The sequence below is a fragment of the Pecten maximus genome, chromosome 18 (genome assembly GCF_902652985.1).
Source record: "Pecten maximus chromosome 18, xPecMax1.1, whole genome shotgun sequence".
Lineage (NCBI taxonomy): Eukaryota > Metazoa > Mollusca > Bivalvia > Pectinida > Pectinidae > Pecten > Pecten maximus.
Window position 1 is genome coordinate 20,006,983 of NC_047032.1, and position 22,047 is coordinate 20,029,029.

The 22,047-nt window shown below is 36.1% G+C and overlaps 1 protein-coding gene across 3 annotated transcripts in view; it reads right to left on the bottom strand.

Annotated features, from left to right (window-relative positions):
* Positions 1 to 20,191, bottom strand: part of LOC117316557 (protein mesh-like) — a 38,631-nt gene extending 18,440 nt beyond the window's left edge. The window contains exons 1-17 of one of the 3 annotated variants that reach the window (XM_033871199.1): positions 19,199 to 19,556; positions 17,722 to 18,015; positions 17,137 to 17,274; positions 15,590 to 15,752; positions 14,790 to 15,065; positions 14,265 to 14,407; positions 13,177 to 13,325; positions 12,503 to 12,787; positions 11,650 to 11,927; positions 10,840 to 10,980; positions 10,012 to 10,164; positions 9,446 to 9,601; positions 8,435 to 8,560; positions 7,938 to 8,186; positions 6,576 to 6,755; positions 5,372 to 5,419; positions 4,589 to 4,963 (exon numbers count right to left, since the gene is read on the bottom strand). In XM_033871199.1, the coding sequence (XP_033727090.1) occupies positions 4,770 to 4,963; positions 5,372 to 5,419; positions 6,576 to 6,755; positions 7,938 to 8,186; positions 8,435 to 8,560; positions 9,446 to 9,601; positions 10,012 to 10,164; positions 10,840 to 10,980; positions 11,650 to 11,927; positions 12,503 to 12,787; positions 13,177 to 13,325; positions 14,265 to 14,407; positions 14,790 to 15,065; positions 15,590 to 15,752; positions 17,137 to 17,274; positions 17,722 to 18,015; positions 19,199 to 19,390 (3,165 nt within the window). In that variant the 5' untranslated portion in view covers positions 19,391 to 19,556 and the 3' untranslated portion in view covers positions 4,589 to 4,769. Of the gene's footprint in view, positions 1 to 4,588; positions 4,964 to 5,371; positions 5,420 to 6,575; positions 6,756 to 7,937; positions 8,187 to 8,434; positions 8,561 to 9,445; positions 9,602 to 10,011; positions 10,165 to 10,839; positions 10,981 to 11,649; positions 11,928 to 12,502; positions 12,788 to 13,176; positions 13,326 to 14,264; positions 14,408 to 14,789; positions 15,066 to 15,589; positions 15,753 to 17,136; positions 17,275 to 17,721; positions 18,016 to 19,198 lie in introns of those variants that run through there. The other 2 variants (XM_033871200.1, XM_033871201.1) reach the window with 2 other exon arrangements.
* Positions 20,192 to 22,047: the final 1,856 nt, after the last annotated feature.

The window sequence follows — 22,047 nt, forward strand, 5'->3', positions numbered from 1 at the left end:
TTTACTTGTCTGTACTGTCGTTATTACTACTTGACATATATATATATCTCTATACTTATCAGCGATATATTTTGTTAACAAATAACGGAAATCTAGCCTACATATGCATGAATATCAACGCATTAAAATCAGTTATTCATCTGCTGTTTCAATACAAATGGAAACATTTAACGTATAGCCCGCATTTTGTTTTTAATTTGGTAAAAATATTTATATATAGCCTGATCGACAGATAGCTAGCACTAGGCATCTTCTGATGTAAAAAATCGTATAGCGCGCGGGAAATACCCAGGAACTCACGGTATACATTTCATGATTTCTTTCTAAACCTTCAATTTGTGGTATCTAAACCATAAGTACAAAGTTCCTATATAACACAGGCTCTCATTTCACATAAACCATCTACCTTTATACTACACCATGAATCTCAAATTAAGATAATTATTATCGTAAGAATGAATATTGAGGGAATGACAACGGAGATTATGTTACGTTGGATTAAAAGCTAAAAGTTGAGATACATTCTATTGTCATTTTACCTGAGCTGGTGTCCCTCCCAAACCCTCAGAATCACCGTGACTCGCTTTCCCAGTCGTCCAGGTAATATTGTAGTAATTAAATATTGTGAAGGAATGTCTACCATTGGTGATCAGAACGGCTTGGAAAGAATTTCTTTTCTGAATCGAAACAAACCAAATTAACTTCAATTAAAAAAGCATACGAATAAAAGAATCGTGAAAGTCTATATGAAAAATTCTCGTCATGCTGATCGCTTGCTATTATCTCTGGGACTTAAAGACAATATACTGAGTGGTGTCAGAAGAAGTATTTACCAATTTTGAAGTTGAAATTTACTGAGAGGAAGATAGCAAAGAACGTGGTTTAGATAAAGGATCAGACAAAGAAATGAAATAAGTAATGACGCGTCTTCAATGAGGGAAAAAGTAGAAAAGTTGTAACAGAATAGCTTACCCTTTGTGCCATATCCGAATTTGATCCATAAAAGGCCACTTCATCCCATGTCGCTATAAATACCCAAGCTGCCACAAAGCTTGATTGACTCGGATAAAACAACCTAACTTCATCTGTAGCCCTCTGAAGGATGGATGTATTCGTCGTTTCGCGATACCAAACTGTTCCGCCTTTTCTTATGTCAACATCCGCCCAAAAAGGTGCTATGAGCCGCCGAGAATTGCTTAGAGGAAAGGAATCCGGTGTGTACTGTGACAGTGTTCCCAGAAAACTGATAACACCATTTGTGTTTACCTTAACAACAGAAGATGTATTTTGATATTGGTAGGAGTTTATATTAATTCTAACTTCACGCCTTTACATAAAAAGGTTGGTGACGTCATCGCTTTATTTAGATTGAAGTTCAATTAACTCATACCACCTTCGCGCAATAAACATGTCTTTTCCTATATCTACATATTTTTTTTTTATTAAATTTTCGCAACTTTAAATGATTTAAAATAAGTCATCTGGTAAATAACTCTCTAGTTCCTGTGTATCAAAGCCAATACGGTTCATGTTAAAAGTAACCGTAGAGTGGATTTCCAATATAAAGACCTAACCGTGGAATTTTGTGGAGAAGAGGGAAAGAAAAATCATGGTATATCTAAAAAGTGGAGATCACTTTAGATAGAGAGTATTTATTTAGAAAGGAAATATCGGATCGATTATATCTTCTTCGAGTTTACTGGAATCGGATAGAATAAATTATAATAAATTCAATCAAAACATTAAATAAATCTAATCCAATGCAAATGTTTGTTGTTGAAGGCACTCCAAATTGGAAGCCTGGGCTTAATAGGCACATGGAAATATTCATTGTTCACTTTGATACTCGGACGTTTTATATCGTACTGGAATAGTGAACAGATAAATCAAGGTTTTTCTTTGATAATATATCTTCTATCTTCAGGTGAATGAGTGGGAGAACAAGCGATGAAGAACTTACATATAGAACGTCGTGCTGGTTATTGAAGAATGGAAACAGGGTGCTGATACCGCTGGTGAACTTCCGTCGTCATTCTTGGGAAAGTCACTGTCTCCATATGATTCTCCAAACGGGTAGAACTCATCAATAGGAATTGAATGAGACAACTTTGTTATAGAAAGTATCAGAACTAAGGCCAGTTTACTCATCATGACTCGTCAGATGAAGTGTCCCGGATGTAATCTTACACACGTAGTGCTCTTTATATATCACAAGTTGTTAGGAACCATCAGTAGTTTACTATACTTACTCGCGTTATGCTCTTTACATGTCTAAAGAGGTTAAGAACCATCAGAAATATACTATACTTTCTCGTGTTATGCTCTTTACATATCCCGGGAGGATAAGAACCATCAGAATATACTATACTTTCTCGCGTTATGCTCTTAACATCTCCCGGGGGGATAAGAACCATCAGAAATATACTATACTTACTCGTGTTATACTGTTTATATATCCCAGGAGGTTAAGAACCATAAGTATTTTTACTATAATTACTCGGGTTATGTTGTTTATATAATCGATGACGTTAAGAACATTCAGTAATTTACAATACTTACTCGCGTTGTGATGATTATATAAAACGTGATGTTAAGATCAATCAATACTTTTCTATACTTACTGGCGTTATGCTTATAAATTAATAAATGATGTTAATAATCTTAAACACTTGCTCGCGTTGTATTGTTTATATTACCCAGGAGCATGTAAGTATTTCGTATGTAGTTTGTTCAAAGTCTTTAGTGCATCTTAAGTTACTTAAAGTCTGTGAAATATTTATTTTTGAGTTTATTCATATTTCAAAATTACCCGGAAAGGTTTTATTAGTGTACATACAACAAATTTAAGTGGATTACATCTAAAGCAAACACGTTGTCGTGTCAGTTTTTTGTGTTTTGGTTTTTGGTTTTGAATTTAAATGGAGAATGAACCTGCGTAAAAATAAGTCAATAAGCTGAAAATACTTTATAAGATAAACCTACTGGGCTGCTTATTATCATATGAAGGTAGAAAACTAGATTGATGGTTCTTATCAATAATTTAAACACACGTAACCATTGCCATTATGTAACTGAATATGACTGATTATGTTGTTTCATGTTGTCGTTCCTACAATACGTACGAGCACGAGACTTCCTGATAGGCTTCAAAATGAACTTTTGGTTTAAACAAGTAAGATCCGCACTTGAATTACGACGATGATGTTTCGTCATTATAATCAACAATAAAACACTTAAAAACAACAAAGCAGCGACACATTAAAACCGTATGCGAATATATATATATACCTATGGTGTCCTAAAACTGCCCAGCCTAGGGGGACCATATATACACACATATATATACCTATAGTGTCCTAAAAACTGTCCAGCCTAGGGGGACCAGATATGCATATATATATACCTATACTGTCCTCACACTGTTCAGCCTAGGAGAACCAGATACACATATATATATACCTATATAGTCCTCAAACTACCTCGACCAGGGGGTCAGATATACACACATATATATACATATATACCGATAGTGTAATAAATACTACCCAGCCTAGGAGGACCAGATACACACATATGTATATATATATATACCTATATAGTCCTAAAACTACCTACTACATCATATGACCTAAACCCGGTTTCATCAATGTTCCTCAACTTAAATTTTCCATAGAAAAGGTTCCTTAATAAAGACATTTTCCTTAAATTCTGTAATGCATTCCCATGGGAAAAGACAAATGTAACTAGGCATTTACTGTGTCTGTTAGTACTAATGGTCGTTGGTATGAGCTGTCCCTGTTAGTTCTTATGGTCGTTGGTTTGAAGTGTCCCTGTTAGTATTATTGGTCGTTGGTATGAGCTGTCCCTGTTAGTTCTAATGGTCGTGGGTATGAACTGTCCCCGTTATTACTAATGGTCGTCGGTTTGAAGTGTTCCTGTTAGTACTAATGGTCGTGGGTTTGAAGTGTCCCTGTTAGTACTAATGGTCGTGGGTTTGAAGTGTCCCTGTTAGTACTAATGGTAGTTGATATACACTGTCTCCTATAGTACTAATGGTAGTGGTATAAACTAGTTGGTATGAACTATCATTTTAAGTACTAATGGCAATGGGTGTGAAAAGCCCCAATTATTGCTAAAGATAGTGAATATGGACTATGCTCTTCTAATAGATGTTGTCAAGTCAACACATATACAAGAATAAATTTCCTTATGCTTCAGAACTGTATAATATATATTGTATAGGTAATTTGCAGGATTAACTGGCAATATTATCATATATTTCACTGTACACTGCTACCATTGTACCCATGCTGATAGCCATCTTGGATTGTGATCATTGAAGTTTGTACAGTATTTAAGGGATTCTTCACATGTAGGCTTCCCTTGGTGCATAGTTGTACTTGTTCCACTATCAGACTGCTTTGAAAACAACTGTCATTTTGCATTTTGACACTTAAAGTTTGTTTTCACTATTTCTTAAAAATATTCTTTATTAAACTTGAAAGCTGCCATATGTACAGTCATACAAACAAACAAATGTCCAGCCCCCTCCAAACTTTAAGTCAGGATAAACGGGACAAGACAAGACTACAAATATCGTTTTAATCACACAGAAAAGGTAACAGTGGACTAAAGCACGATAGTTATTGTTGTTAACACATTTATATAAGCATGTCTTGGACAAAAAAAAATGAATATGAAGATCCAAACTGAAGAAATCATCAATACAGACAATGAGCGGTGTGGACAGCTTCCTTGTCAACAACATGTTAGATATGAGGCGACATGTACGCAGAATTGTCGAACTCCTTTGATGATTTTGGGATCTCTCTGTCACCTCTTCGACCTTTCGCCTTGCCTCCATTGCAACAAAAGCACCTGACGAGAACGATGGTTACGAGGATAATGATGAAAAGGACGAACGCCGAAGTTATACCAACCACAACAGGGATTAACCAGGTATCTGCAGTCATTAAAGAGAATATTGAAATACCATGCAAACAAGATATTATCACTTTTCAAAATAAAATGATAAATCAGATCAGTTAGCTGTTTCTATGACTCATGAAAATGATTTTTGTCATTATTTGCCTTCCGTAAGTAATATACGGCCCAATCAAGCTTATGATATGATAGGATTGCATTAAAAATACAAGATCAACTTTTTTCTATCAATTACCTAAATAAATTTGACCAGAAATAAACACAAAAACATTCAAACAAACGATGAATAATTGACTTATATATGACATACATCCTGTGTATATCCTGGTGTTAGTTTTCAGAAATCAAACCGTCCAAGTACATGTAACTGGAACGCTTTATCAATGTTAATAACGTAAGGCTGAGGTCCGGACAAACCTGTACTTACCGGACGTTGGCACATCCGTGGTGTCTGGGTCAATTGTTGCTGTCGCAGCTAAAAACAATGAACATATGCATGTATTATATACCGTTATGTTTAATTGAACGCGAATAAAAAATACTTCTGCTTATAGTGAAAAAAAGTAGCAAAAAGCTACTTTGTGGCCAGTGTGTGTGCAATATACATGTATTACAATCCTAGTATGGTAAAGTGCTCAAGCGAAACACGAGGGTACACAAGATAAGGCCATTGTGACCTCGCTTACGACATGAACTTTGATATTTACTTTATGATTTTATGATATTGACATCCCCATTTCATCTTCATAGGGAGCGTGTTGAATTTATATTTTCGTGTGATCACGCAAAATATTGCGTTGACTCTGTTTCCTCAAATCCGTAAAGAGACCTATCTCGTAAAAGTAAAGTAAGACAGAGAGTACGCAAGCATCATTAACCGAACCCGTATGAGTTTGTAAACAATATAAGCAATGTATGGCGTCAATTAGTCAACAATGACGTAAGGAACCTCCATTCGCCCTTCCGCCTCAATGCTTAAGGTAATAGGCCGGGTTTAGACATGCGTGTAAAATGTCATTAACTAAAAACAACACGACATATTTTATTTATGAGAACGAAAGAAAAGAGAATGAATGAAAGAGTAAAAGAGAAAAATGAGAAATCAAGATGAGCAAGGATGGATAGTATTGAAATACCAATACAAAGTCCCCTGCCTGACCTAGGAGGGCACCTATTTATTTCCCATTTATTTTCGAAAGAACTTCAATAGATATATCAAACTAGTTTTCCCAACAGAACAACAGGAAGTACTTTAGGAGGAGTTGTCCGGACAAGCCTCAACCAATGAGAAGCCGGCGGCCATTCTGAAAAAAATGTGGGATGCACAACTACATGTTATACTGATCATGTATACCAAGTTTCGTTAAAATCGGAGTAGTACTTTAGAAGGAGTTGTCCAGACAACTGTTGCGTGACAGACAGACAGACAGACAGACAGACAGACAGACAGACAGACAGACAGACCTATAGTCCCGCCGTTTTTCAAACGGCAGGGGTCAAAAAAGAGACATCCTCCGACAGGTGACATTTTGAAAGAGGGATTATTCCAGGGCTCCCAACCCTAGTATCTCTCAATTGATGCTCGTGAAACAAAAATGAATTTGTTGGAAAACAAACTTATTAAGAAATACCTGATGATACACATGTGCTCTGACTGTCAGTCCAATGACCTTCCGTACTGCATGTTATGTATCCCGGTCCTTTGAGTTGTGTTTCAGAGTTACAGACAAGTTTGCCTGTGTCTCCTATCTCCATTCCACTAACGTTCCACTGTCCATACTCTACAGCAGGCGGAAACCCACAGGTAACAGCTACAAGTTAAAGAGGTTTACAATAAATCTGTTAATATCGTGTTTGACAATTGGCAGGTGCGTCTTTGCTGTAAATAGAGGTGATCATCCTTTCGGAATAACTGGTTCCGGTTTCATCAATATTTCTAAACTCAAGGAAATTCTTCGACTTAGAATTTTCCAAGGAATATAATACCAGAAAGTTCCCTAACTAAGTTTACCACCTTTATTCCAATAATGCTTTCCTATGGAACAAATTTTGTAACAAAATATTAAAGGTATAGTTTATCGAGTTGTAATCATTGTTTCATTAGTACGTCGGACATCGTTTTAGTACCTTGCATTACTAATTATTACATTCTAATATAATTTAGTCAACACGCATTTTCTTTATAACTTGAAAAAGTACAAGTCATTAGTCACTAGAGCTTGTGTAAGTACGCCATTAGATAATGACCAAACAGTGTTATTAGGACTTAAAAACGGTTATGCAACACATTTACTCTAACGAAATATTTCAATGGCATGTCAACAGCCTCCCAAACTGTGACGTGACACGAATGCGTGATCCCCAGCCCACTGTCCACTCGGACGATTTACAAGATCGGAATAGAATCTGACCGTTTAAGTGATGATTACATATTTAGTTTGATTGTTAATAGCATATCTAAAGCATTATGAGCTAAGATTGAATACATACAAAATCAGGCATCACTCAGGGCGGGAAATAGGGATTTTTACCCTTCTTATTTTTTTAAAATCCCATTCAAATTCTCAGAATCTGAATGAACATGAGACCTACTATATAGAGCTAACAGAACAGTCACATACACTTCCTCGAAAGCCCTGATAAAATAACATGTATTTCATTTTTGACCCCCCCCCCCCCCCCCCCTCCCCTCCAACACACACACATGGGTTAGGCCTTAAGGATCGTGTAGAAACGGGTGGCTTGTGTACTATATTTTGTCATAGTAGATTGATGTTATTCTGTTCAAATTCATAGACAAATGAACAAGATTAAATTTCAATGTTCCCTATAGTCCAGCTGGAGTAGAAATAGAAATACATAGATTTGTAACGTTATCAGAGGTAATGTATTTCCCTCAATAGTTTTGCTACATACGGCTGTTTTGATACATATCCTGCCGTAGTAACATTATAAACCTTTATTTGTCGATCTGTTGTCTATGATATACTAACTTTTTTGAGATATCTCCTGGATCTTTGTTAAAGTATGGACGGACTTCCGGGTGGAGCTAGCCAGCTTGGGGTCCTGTGTGACGAAGTAGTCATAGTAACAGAAGGTGTCGTCTCCACAAACATCTCGCGTAGTATTATCGATTGCTGATACCGGAATATCGAACACTGGCACGAAGGCGTTGTCCTGGATAGAGGCATGTGATGTACCTACTGCATATGTAAACAAAGACTCTTCCTCTGTGATTCTCCCTATACGATAGCAAGAAGAGGTCATAGGTCAAAGGCCAACTAAACAGGACAGGATTTAATGTCGACAATCTGGGTCTCCAATGTCTTACATATTATAAGAAAACGCCCCTTAAATTCAATTGTTGAACAAAAAGTATACATTTGCATGGAGACCCTTGGAAAAGTACAAAGTGAACACGATCAGATACCCCGAACAAATAAGCAGTCACATTTATAGTTTAGATAATGATAGACGATTACTGACTTACATGACAAACCCATGTTGTTGTGTATGTCCTCGGTTGACGAATTTGCCAATAAAATATGGCCATGTTGAGAAATAAGGTCATCATTAGGATCCTGGTTGAAATTTCCTAAAAGTCCCTCAATACTACCTGTGAACATTAGGAAAGAACAAATTGACTATACTGGCATGAGATTCATATTAGGAGCAGAGGCTTCGAGATTGGGGATAGAGATAGGATTGGTGTCACTAAAGGAAAGATCATTACTATCAACAAAATCATAAAAAAGACAGAGCTGTAAGTGAATGGGCATCTTTAAAATTCCTTAAATGAACATTAATCTAGATCACACCGCTGTTTCATCCTTCTAGAACTCATCAGTGGTAGTAGAGAGCAAACGTTTGGAAACTAAGCTGAAAGAGGACCTCTGAAATTTACAAAGTGGCATAAAGAAATGTCAAATGAAGAGATGCCATTGATCCCATTGTAAATTCTAGGTTGTATAAACTGAACTAGTACCGCTTTGTATAAGGTTTTGAAGTTGGCAGACAGACAGCATGTGGTAGGAGGTCTGCATCTACCGTATATTGTAAAACCCGTTGTTCTATCTCAAAATCGATAAACTGAGAGCAAAAAATGATGAAAGCATGTTTTAACGGAGACCCTTGAATGTACAAGGAGAATTAGTCCAGGTGCTACGGTGAAAGTGTCTTCTGTTTCATCGACGAGACCCTCCATACAAATCTATGTCAAATCCGGGTAAAGTTATATTCTAAAAATGAGGACTTGGGCATATCAACCAGCATCGAACACATCTGACTTCGTATGCCAATGTCACGGTTGTAAAGCAGACCTATACGGGTTTAGGTAGACGAGTATATAGATTTCTGAAGGGCATGAACGACAGACGTTAACACATGCATTGTAAGAAAAGTTGTAGCTAGAAAGTCTATGTATATATGTATATGTCACATAAGTCAGCGTTGACTGGCAGCAGACACTTGTAATCATATTAGTATAATAATATATACCTACCATGTTGTACACCTGGGCCAAAACTGACGATATAGGTCAGAAATGAGTCGTAAACAAATGTCTGGAATGAAATTTCCTGTCCGGGAAAGGCAATGTTGACTTCATCCGTATGGTCATTTGTCGTGGAATTGTTGTTACGTACGGATATGGTTACCCCTTTAATGAGAGTCAAAAAAAAAATCTTACTTGATTTTTTTTATACAATAACATCATTCCTCAGTTTTAATGTTTGTTTAATGTAAAATTGGTAATAATCGCGGGACTCTATATTTTTGACCATTACATTAAGTTCGAAAACAATTCCTAGCGAATAAAAGAATGAGAAAAAGGCGATGTTGCTAAAAATGTAATAGCCACCAACAAAGTTCTGACTGGCGCAACTGCGAAAATCTAAAGCCCGCGAAATGTAATAACTATGCAGTTTTAACGATATCCTTTGTCACATCATGTATTTTGTTTTTGTTGTATTCGATTTATACGCTGATGTAAGGTTCAATGATTTACAAATATATGCACTTTTTTTGCGGCCCATATGATTTTATTTTGTGGACGTTATTTAAACTTGCCTTTGTAGCGAAGGAACGTAACCCCTGTGATATCTTGTACGACTCCGTTTACCAGAATATCAAATGCCCGGATGGAGTTGAGTTTGACCTCTATGGTATCCGACATATTCACTGCTTTTGCGACAAACGATGTGATCACACTTCCCTTGATGCCTAAATCATAACACAGAAACATTTGATATAAGTATTTCAATATCGTATCCATGACAATGGCAATTGTCTACATAATTGTATCACTGACAATGTGAATTGTCTACATAAACCATTGTGTTATGATAGCACATCACCTATAATTGATTATAACCAATTATCTTTATCTTATGTTCAAAGTGTAATGTTTGATCCGTTATTTTTGCGAATTGAAATTTCAAAAAAGAAAACAAATGATACTTCCTGATGATTGACAACATTTTGTTGTTTTCAAATTAAAACATGGAGTTAACGATTAGAAAGATAGAGATTAAACACATATTTACACATGTAAAGATCATATATTTATCTATGTCAATACCATGTATTTAGATATGGTAAGACCATATATTTATATATGTTAAGAACATATATCTATTTAATACCATATGTATCAATATATGTTAAGACCATATCTTTCTTTTGAAGAAAGCAATTTAAATAACATGTTATATAAAAGATTATATAGTTCTCCAGACAGTTTTCTAACACGTGCAGACTCTCGCTGTGAATACGTGTGTCAAGCGTTGCTCTTCATGTCTGGAAATATATAGTTAATTAAAAAGAACCTAACGACGTCGTTATAAAATGATAACTCTGAATTAGTATGAAGTACGAGATGAATTTAATTGCTCTTACCATTGTTTTCAACAGATTGCATTCTGACTTGAGCTATAAAGCTTTTAGATGTTGTTCTAAACAGTGTAAATTCTCCAACTCCGTTAAATGTGTATGATAGGCCATCCGGCGTCATGAAATGTGGATCGCCAAAATTTTGCGCTGAAATATGAAAGCGCACACTTCCAACAATGAAGAACTAGATATGTTTTACGGTAAATTAAAAAGAAGTACTGTAATTTTTGATGTTATTTAAGATTAAAAATACACTGAGAAAATGCCAATCAAAACAAAGAAAATGGCTGGGAAACCGTGTTATACATGTATACAATGTAATCCAATCTTCCATCTTGAATAACCTTAATTTAACAAAGGGAAAGTATATTATGTTATTAAAAAAGAGAATATTCAATAACATGTTTATTTAGAATGATAAATCATTATACATTTTACAAACTAATTGATAAAACTTTATATATATTATTGATATGGTCTAGATATTAACATACGTATTACTGCAAAATAAATGACCCTTTTGGCCTCTCTAGCTATATCAAGTAACATAACATTGACTCGTACAAACATTGAAATACTATATTTTGTTCAAGACATTTATGATATTAGATGCTCAATTAAAACAGACAACGTGCAAATCATTTGATTCAACGTGACTGACTTGCCGTTTCTCTTATGAACAAAATTTGCTTTAGGAAAACCACTGAATAAACATATATTTTAATTTCATATGAACATGTACTTAGAATAGTGATATCAGAATGTGTAGAGTATATCGTGTTGCAATGAATTGATGTAGATCTTTAAGATACTTACCCGGGATGTTGGGGACATAACCATTACAGTTTCCCGGTGTTCGTCTTTGATAAAACCCGAAACATTCACTTGAAACACCCCATTGTATCAGCTGGGGATACATACAGCAATGGTAGTAGGGGGCCGTATCAAAAACAATGTTCGACAAATACGGAACAGCGCCTTCTGTATCACCAAAGTAGTGGAAGCGCTGTAGCGATCCACCACCTGATGACGTCAGCATATCCATGACGTTTCCATTGTTGTCGTAGCAACACAACTGCCCTGTTCCTATAGGTCTATTTAAAATATGGACAAATTCTTCATCTACATGCACTAGTTATAAATGTTGCGAAGTTTGACTGAGTGTTAAATTCAACAAAGTAGAGAAGAATTAAAATAATGATAATGATTTTACTTTTAAATACATGATGATATATTGAGTATATAGTTCGTCTATCATATGGACAAGACAAAATGCATATGACATAAACACAATTACGGCATTGCAAAATTACAAAATGTAACGTCGATAAGGTAGGATAACGACATTTAAAGGCCGTTTATCATGAATAGACGAATAATTATTCATGGAAGATATTCCTGTATCACACGTAGAACCCGCAATGAAATGAAGGAGATCATTTTACCATATTAAAAATGATTAATCTGAAGATTTGTTAAGCATTTGAATGCTATTGAAATATTTGTATTGTACTTTTTGCTGTTTCTTCAATACTTAAATGTTTATGTTAATGAGAAGGTAACACAGACACAATACCAAGTGTCTTACTCTATAAAGGACACCATTGAAGGTCTTACATGGTATGCATGGTCTCCAACGACAGAACAGACAGATATATCGCTAACTTACCCTGGAGTGTTCAGTCTGAAACATTGTTTGGCCTTTGGATAAAACAGACAATTGGAACCCGGTCGGTTAGAACTATCCTGAGATTGACACACAGGGTCGAGGTGGAATCTGATAAGGTCGATGTCAGCTTGGTCAAATCGACAAGGACACACCTGTACCTGTACTTCGGACAAAGATGGTAGCTCGTCATCTGTTGTCTGCCACTTGTTACAAGACAGTTTAGATTCGTTGATGTATCTTGGAACAACTACAACGGCGTCTGACCATATCCTCTGTCTTGGACGTCTAAAACAGTACAATTTGAGAGTTTTTTTTAGAGTGGAAGTAGTTACTTATGCATTTGAAATAATTATGAAAAACACATTCCTATCGAGTGATCTGTCCGCGATTAACACTAGATACAAGCCCCGTCAACCTGTTAGTTTTTTCATTTACATGTATAATAAATAGTCATTTGGAATAATATTTAAAATAAATATTCCTTTTTTTAATATCTTTTTCACAACCACGGCTGTTAATAGGACGTTTAGCAAAATAAACCAAGCAATAACGGCGAAATAAATCATATCACTTTATATCAAACATTTAGAACTTTGAGTGTATCACATACTGATGATACAGAAATCGATAAGATATGTAGATCACCAAAAATAAAACAATGGAACATGACGTACTGGTCATTAGGCTGTGTCACCTCTACTAAACTGATGAGAATGACGTCATCTTCAGTTTCCAGGGTAAACGAGACCTCTGATTGGGATGATTCGATGTACTGCACTACAGACGAGTGGAATTCCAGGCGCGGCAATAGGTCCAAATCGGGCTGGCATAAATCATATATGTATACATGTTCAATCGTCTTGTTATCGAATTCTATAGATAAATTGTTCTCATGAAAACGCCATTTATGTTTTAGCAATATATAAAGTTTACAATTGATAATGTCAATGATCAAAATAATCATTATTTTCTTTCTTCATAATACGGAATTTCCGTTTCCTGACTTGCGCTTACTACCGGAGTTACCGCCCCTGAAAGTAAGCCGTCTTTTGTTTAGGGAGGTAGCGCGTCAACAGGGGAGGAAGGGCTAGAATCGGAAGACAATACAAGCTGTTGTCTCATTGATAACATGTTGTCCGACAATTTCTGCTGTATGCCAGTCTGCAATGCGGCAATGATAAATCTTAATAAATTCGCTAAAAATCAATTGATGGAAGGTGTAAAATGCTTTATACTGCCAAATAGGAAAAATAAGAATATTCAGTTGATCGAGACTGGCCCTCAAAACAAAAATTGGCAAATTGCTCTCTCGTCATTGTGCTGACTTGAAACCCACCTAGACGAGTCACGACAAGAACTATGTGGTACTTTGCTCATTATTTAGTATCGTTTTGTGTACCGAGTTTTTAAGTAAACCTGGGATCGGATACGCAAGTCTGAACGCACCAAACTAATGTTTTTTTCTCCTATTAGGTCCCTGCCTTGTGTATTCATACAGATATATTGATATGCCCTACCAAGCGGCATATCTGAAGTGTTTTTATCTCCTTTTTGAAGAATTCACAATGGGAGATTAACTCGGAAATTCCGTATTAACAAAGCCTTTTTCTGTTGTAAAATGTGTGTTTGTGTTGTATAAGGCTGGTTTGCAAATGAAAATAAATACTTGTATGTATCACGTTAACCTTGACATTCTATCACGTTACTTATGTACAATTCTATTTCGTTAAATAGTGATACACTTTCAATATAAGCTTGTTACTTTGACGGTGTAGATCTCGACAGTTGATCCTTCAATGTAAAAAGGGATGTCAGATGAGGACCACTTCATTGTGACTTCCTCTCCTCGTCTCCAGTTAGATGGGTCTAGTCTTTGCAGTGCTGACTTCGTGTTCAAAGGATTTACTGCAAAGAACATAAATAAAGTATAGCCATGATATTGGTAACGACCATGGCTGATCTCTAAGATGCTGAGAATTCGTCATTAGCCAGTATAAAATTAACCTCATATACATACTTATGGACGAGTGACACTTTAATTAACAATTTTGTTAGAATTAGTTATATTGAATTTTGTCCGAATTTGTATACGTAAAAAAATCCAAACAAATTACCAATTGTAATTATCATATTCTATTGTTTTTCATCTAACAGTAAATGCAAATCAACGCGTAAATTAGAGCGGATCCATTTGTAAATAAACTTTTTAATTTGTTTGATATACATGTAAACAAGGCATCTTTTAATTAACTTTGATCAAAATCTTTTTTTTTGTCTTGACACTCACATATATTAATTATCCCTTCGTATACGGCACTTTGTTGGATAGATTGTTGATTGGATGGTACCACATTTAGTTTGACACTGACGTCCCCCGTTTTGTAAAATATAGGTGTAACGCAGGTTACACTGTACATGGATTCCATAGTACAGTTCACAGAAGTTGTCCCATCACCTCCAAACGTAGCTGTGACAGTGTCATTGGAATGTATGCATGGACCAGCAAGCACTTTCTTCTCTCCGCCGAACATGTGGGAATATCGGGGAGATATAGTCAAGGTTCCTTTTTAGAAAACAATTGATATCTTATAATTAATGAAATTACATATTCATTATGTAAACTGAGATGAAAAAAATATAACAAATAAATACAATGTTTGGGATGAATGATGTTACCGACATGGTATACATGTATCACACAATGTACTTTGTAACAGTGATATTAAACCACCAGTATTCGTACTTTTTTGTCTGTCTCGACATTCTATCTGTTTCTGCTGTTTAACTGTCGATACTTTTTGTTACATACGTCCTCAAATTCTTGACGTCAATTTTATTGTAGCAGTGACGTCATAGCTAATTGCGCACTGTGACGTCATCTAGTCTGAAGAGCAACTCAAATAAACATGACAAATGTGGAGCCTGTCGTCTCGTCATTTCCTATCATATTCTACCTACAACATTAACATTTTTACAAAACTTGGCCAATGCTCTATATTGGTAATTATTTATATACAATTAATACGAAAGTTAAAAATTTAAAAGCGCGCGCGTGTGTGGTGTGTCGGGAGAATTATCAGTACTGACCTCCGGTGTTGCAGCCTCCCTGTTCTATGGTCTCGGTGTCTATTCGGAACACAAACTTTCCATCCACATGTACGTTGGAAAGTCGTGGGAGATTGATAATGTCGTCTGTTCTTGATTCATTGACAGCATAATAATTAATACCATCGCCGGCATTGAATCCTACCTATATGAAAGTAAACATATTTAAAATTTGCATTTAACACTGAATAAAAGACAAAAAAACTTCACTAAATTAGAAAGCGAACACTCCCTAACGAGGAAGAAAACAAGAATAACGACTGATATTTTGACATTTAAAACAAACTCAAACTACAATATATACTTCATCCCACAAATGCTCGATTGGGGACAGGTCGGGGCTATATGGAGGCCAATCTATAGGAACAATGTTCTGTGTCGCAAGAAAGTCTCTACAGACTCTTGCAACGTGTGGTCTCGCGTTATCTTGCTGAAAGGTTAGATGATGCTGCCTAACAAACGGCACAACATGGGGCCTAAGGATCTCATCCCGATAGCGTACGGCCGTTAAATTCCCATTGACTATCACCAAAGGCGTCTTCAAACCATGGGAGATTCCCGCCCAAACCATAACTGATCCACCCCCAAATCGGTCGTGTTCCAAAACACAGGCGTCAGCAAAACGTTCGCCTCGACGCCGGTACACACGTTGACGGCCATCTGCTCGAAATAACGTGAATCGAGATTCATCGGTGAAGAGCATAGACCTCCAACGTCTCATAGGAAAACGTCTGGGCATATGTGCCGTTGCCCATTGCATACGACGTGCTCGACGTTGCGGTGTTAGTGGTAAACCAACGTACTGTCGCCTTGCACGCAAATTAGCCTCACGCAGTCTGTTGATCACTGTTTGGGGATGAATTCGACGGTTATGATTACCAATCGTATTCCTTGCCGTTTCAGCGGCCGTTAATCTCCTGTTACGCAGGTGTGCCAACCTAAGAACCCGGTCTTGACGTCGCGACGTTACGCGTGGACGTCCTGATCTCGGCTGGTCATCGACTCTTCCTGTTGCGTTAAGACGTGAAACTAATCGACTAATAGTCGATTTGTGAACTCTGAATTGTCGAGCGACGTGAAGTTGCGTGTTCCCTGCCAGAAGCATCGCTATAGCACGTCCTCTATCAACCTTTGATAACCGTGGCATAATTGTAAAAGGAATTATTGTTTGCAAAAGTATTGGCGATGATGTGGCTCAATGTTAGTGATGAATTGATACTGGTTTGAATGGAAAAAGAACGCATATGTTTGTACAGGCACGGTTTTTGATGTTTTTACCGCGCCGGAAGTGCATAGGTCTCTTTAGATTATTTGATTCTGAAGTTCAATATCTGGTGTCTAAACCAAAAGTATAAAGTTCCTATAAAACATAGGCTTAACCTTTACATGGTAAATACGCCATCCACTTTTTTTTACTACACCATGCATCTCAAATCATTGTAGGAAAGAGGTTTGAGAGAATGACAACGGAGATAGTGCTGTGTTGCATTAAAATCTAAAAGTTGAGATACATTCTATTGTCATTTTACCTGAGCTGGTGTCCCTCCCAAACCCTCAGAATCGCCGCCACTCGCTGTCCCAGTCGTCCAGGTAATATTGTAGTAATTAAATATTGTGAAGGAATGTCTACCGTTGGTAATCAGAATGGCTTGGAAAGAATTTCTTTTCTAAACCGAAACAAAAATAGTTTCAATTAACAAATCATACGAATAAAAGAATCGTGAAAGTGTATATGATACATTCCCGTCATGCTGATCACTTGATATTATTTTTGAGACTTAAAGACCATATTATTGTTCCTATTTACCGATTTTGGAATTTACTTCAGGGGAAGATAGCAAAGATAGTGATTGATATATCTGACAAAAAACAATGTTTGCTGTATTTATCTCAGATTTCGATTCATGATATTTCCAGCAATGCTTACTTCTCTAAATTGCTGATCAAGTTTTAGAAGCCTTAGAAGATTGAACAATTTTCAACACGTTAATTAGGTGTTTGTATGTATCAAGCATGAACTGATTCGTTCAATGTCTTACTGACTGCTCTAAAATAACTAATGACGCGTCTGCAATCAGGGAAAAAAGTAGCAAAGTTGTAACAGAATAGCTTACCCTTTGTGCCACATCGGGACTTGATCCATAAAAGGCCACGTCATCCCATGTCGCTATAAATACCCAAGCTGCCACAAAGCTTGATTGACTCGGATAAAACAACCTAACTTCATCTGTAGCCCTCTGAAGGATGGATGTATTCGTCGTTTCGCGATACCAAACTGTTCCGCCTTTTCTTATGTCAACATCAGCCCAAAAAGGTGCTATGAGTCGCCGAGAATTGCTTAGAGGAAAGGAATCCGGTGTGTACTGTGACAGTGTTCCCAGAAAACTGATAACACCATTTGTGTTTACCTTAACAACAGAAGATGTATTTTGATATTAATAGGAATTAATATTCATTCTAACTTCATATGTTTTACATAAAAAGGTTAGTGACGTTATCGCTATATTTAGATTGAAGTTCACTATACTCATACCACCTTCACGCAATAAACATGTATTTTCCTATATCTATACATTTAAAAAAAATCGTAACTTGAAGCGATTTGAAATACGTCATTTGGTAAATAACACCCCCTTCCCGTGTATCAAATACAATATGGCCCATGTTGGAAGTGACAGTCAGATTGACTTAGTGTTAAGGTACATGACCACACTTCTGACATAAAATCTACGTTCAGATTTATTTTACTTGTAAACCCAGGGCTTCTTACGAAGCGACTACGTAATCACACCAGGGGGTAGATTAGTTTGCAACACTGAAAGTTAAAATCTAAAATGTATTTTTAGAATCCAAGCTTAGGAGTACCTTTGTAAATGTCATATGGTTATCCATAGAAAAGTATAATTTCGTACCCGTTTTCTGTTTTGAGATAGATTTTTTTTTAAGTTTCTACATATTCTTGCTGTAAACTAACCAACAATTTGGTTTATTAGGAAGAGTTGGTAGGCCTTTGTGAATACAAGAGTGTTCCATTTTCAAAAGAAACACAGGTAAAACCATGGCTAATCTCGCAAACACTCCGGTGTTTGTAAATACTGGAAGTCTGGTCATGAACCTTAAGGGATTTCCAATATAAAGACTTAACTGTAAAATTTGGGTGAGAAGGAAAGAAAAATAATGGTATATTTAAAAAGTGGAGATCACTTTAGATAGAAAGTAATTAATCTATGAAGAAAATATCGGATCAACAACACCTTATTAGAGTTGATGGAGAAGGATAAAACAAATCACAATACAATCAATAATTAAAAACATTAAAATAAATCGAATTCGTTGTAAATGTTTGCGGTTTTACGGATTCCAAATAGGAAGTCTTGGTTTAAAAGGCACATGGAAATACCGATCGCTTACTTTTATACCCCGAAGTTTTATATCGGAATAATGAACAGATAAATCAAGGTTTTCATTGATGATGTATCTTCTATTATATAACTGTTTAACAAAAAACCCGCTTATTGTATATCTAAATCATTTTACTAAGTTCTGATGAAACAGGTGGATAAGTTTGAGAATAAACGATGAAGAACTTACATATAGAACGTCGTGCTGGTTATTGAAGAATGGAAACAGGGTGCTGATAGTTACGGCTGGTGAACTTCCGTCGTCATTCTTGGGAAAGTCACTGTCTCCATATGATTCTCCAAACGGGTAGAACTCATCAATAGGAATTGAATGAGACAACTTTGTTATAGAAAGTATCAGAACTAAGGCCAGTTTACTCATCCTGACCCGTCAGATGAAGTGTCTCGAATATAATCTTACACACGTAGTGCTCTTTATATATCACGGGATGTTAGGAACCATCAGTAGTTTACTATACTTACTCGCGTCATGCTCTTTACATGTCCAAAGAGGTTAAGAACCATCAGAAATATACTATACTTTCTCGTGTTATGCTCTTTACATATCCCGGGAGGTTAAGAGCCATCATAAATATGCTATACTTTCTCGCGTTATGCTCTTAACATATCCCGGGAGGTTAAGAGCCATCATAAATATGCTATACTTTCTCATGTATGCTCTTTACATATCCCGGGAGGTTAAGAACCATCAGGAATATACTATACTTTCTCGCGTTATGCTCTTTACATATCCAAAGAGGTTAAGAACCATAAGTAGTTTACTATGATTACTCGGATTATGCTCTTACCATATCCCGGGAGGTTAAAAATCATAAGTAGTTTACTATAATTACTCGGGTTATGTTGTTTGTATGTCACAGGATGTTAAGAGCCATCAGTAGTTAACTATATATACTTACTCGCGTTGTGCTCTGTATGCATAACAGTATGTGAAGGACCATCAGTAATATAATATACTTACTCGCGGCGTGCTGTTTACATAACCAGGGGGTTAAGAACCATCAGTAGTTAACTATACTTACTCGCGTTGTGCTCTGTATGCATTACAGTATGTGAAGGACCATCAGTAATATAATATACTTACTCGCGGCGTGCTGTTTACATATCCAGGCGGTTAAGAACCATCAGTTGTTAACTATACTTACTTGCGTTGTGCTGTTTATATAATCCATTTCGTAGTATGTTCGGAGCTAACGGTACATCTTAAATTACTTACAATAACATTCATGAAAAAAATGCAAATACATGTACATGCAATTGTTAAAACGTCATTCTAAATCTCGTGTTGTGTGATATGTACTATTAGACTTTTGTAAAATAGGTATGTGAAAGATGGAAAAAACTGCATTCTGCATTTTGAAAATTATCAAAGACATAATTTGGGATGTTTTTTTTTTAATTTAAAAGAGGAGCATAGTAGCATATATACATATTGAAATACAAGCAACGCTCGTTGAAGGTAAACTAATGCGTGGTCATGAGCTATCAAATCATTCAGCTGATGTCGAATGTTGCTCTCCTTAATGCCAGTTTCTACTTTGCTCGTTTTGACAACGCAATAGTTGCCATTGCCATTCCAATCGATAACTCTCGATTGTCAGATGTTGTACGTGCACACTTAACCGGTATACATAATCTCTTGTTTGTCTAGATGGCTCTTTGCTCATAGATATGATTGTTTATCTTTTTCTAATTCTGTCACTCGTTATTTTGTAATTTCCAAATCAGGCTTCACTAGTGTACATACAGCATATTTCAGCGGCTCACATCTCGAATAAACGCATTGCCGTGTCTGTTTTTGTGTTGTTGTTTTTTGTTGTTTTTTTATTTATTTATTTTTTTAGTTTTTTAGGACAAGAATAAATAGATAATGAATTTGCGTGAAAACAAGTAAAAAGCTGAACATACTTCATAAGATAAACCTATCGGGCTGCTTATCATCATATCAAGGTAGAGAACTAGACGGTTTTGATCAATAAGTTAAACAAGTAATCATTGCCATTGAATAACTGAATATGACTCATGTGTTCGTGTTGTCGTTCCTACCTTACGAGCACAAAACTTCCTGGTTCGCTTCAAAATGAACTTATGGTATAAACAAGTAAGAACCGGACTTGAAATATGACGATAATATCCTGCCATTAAAATTTATATAAAAGTGAGCAATAAAACAATTTAAAAATCATAAAGCAGCGTAACATTAAAATGTAGGCAAAATTATATATTTACCTATGGTGTCCTGATAATACCTAGCCTATGAGGACCAGATTATTGGTTATTGGATATGGAATTTATTTCACACGATTAAGTATTGTTTTTAAAGTTAAAAAAGACACGAGCTAAACAAAATAACTTACGAGTGTGAAATAGATTCAATATCCAAAAATCACGAGCCATGTGACCTTTTTCTACCACAATAATATCAGCTTGAATCAAAGGGAAATGCGGCCAAGTCTTATTTCGCGTATGCAAATAAGGTGTAAAGGTGAGGGCTGGGACCCGGTGATGTGACGTCATTCGATTATTGATGACGTCAATAACAATTGCAGCTCGGGGCAAAGTTCGAATCCTTGACCAATCAAAAGACCGGAAGGTCATATTCCACCAGATATATGTACCTATAGTGTCATTATACTACCCAGCCTAGGAGTACCAAATATACATATATATACCTATAGTGTCATTATACTACCCAGCCTAGGAGGACCAGATATACATATACATGTATATACCAATAGTGTCATTATACTACCCGGCCTAGGAGGGCCAGATATATATATATATATATATATATATACCTATAGTGTCATTATATTACCCAGCCTAGGAGGGCCAAATATACATATATATATACCTATAGCGTCATTATACTACCCAGCCTAGGAGGGCCAAATATACATATATATACCTATAGTGTTATTATACTACCCAGCCTAGGAGGTCCAGATATACATATATATACCAATAGTGTCATTATACTACCCAGCCTAGGAGGACCAGATATACATATATATACCA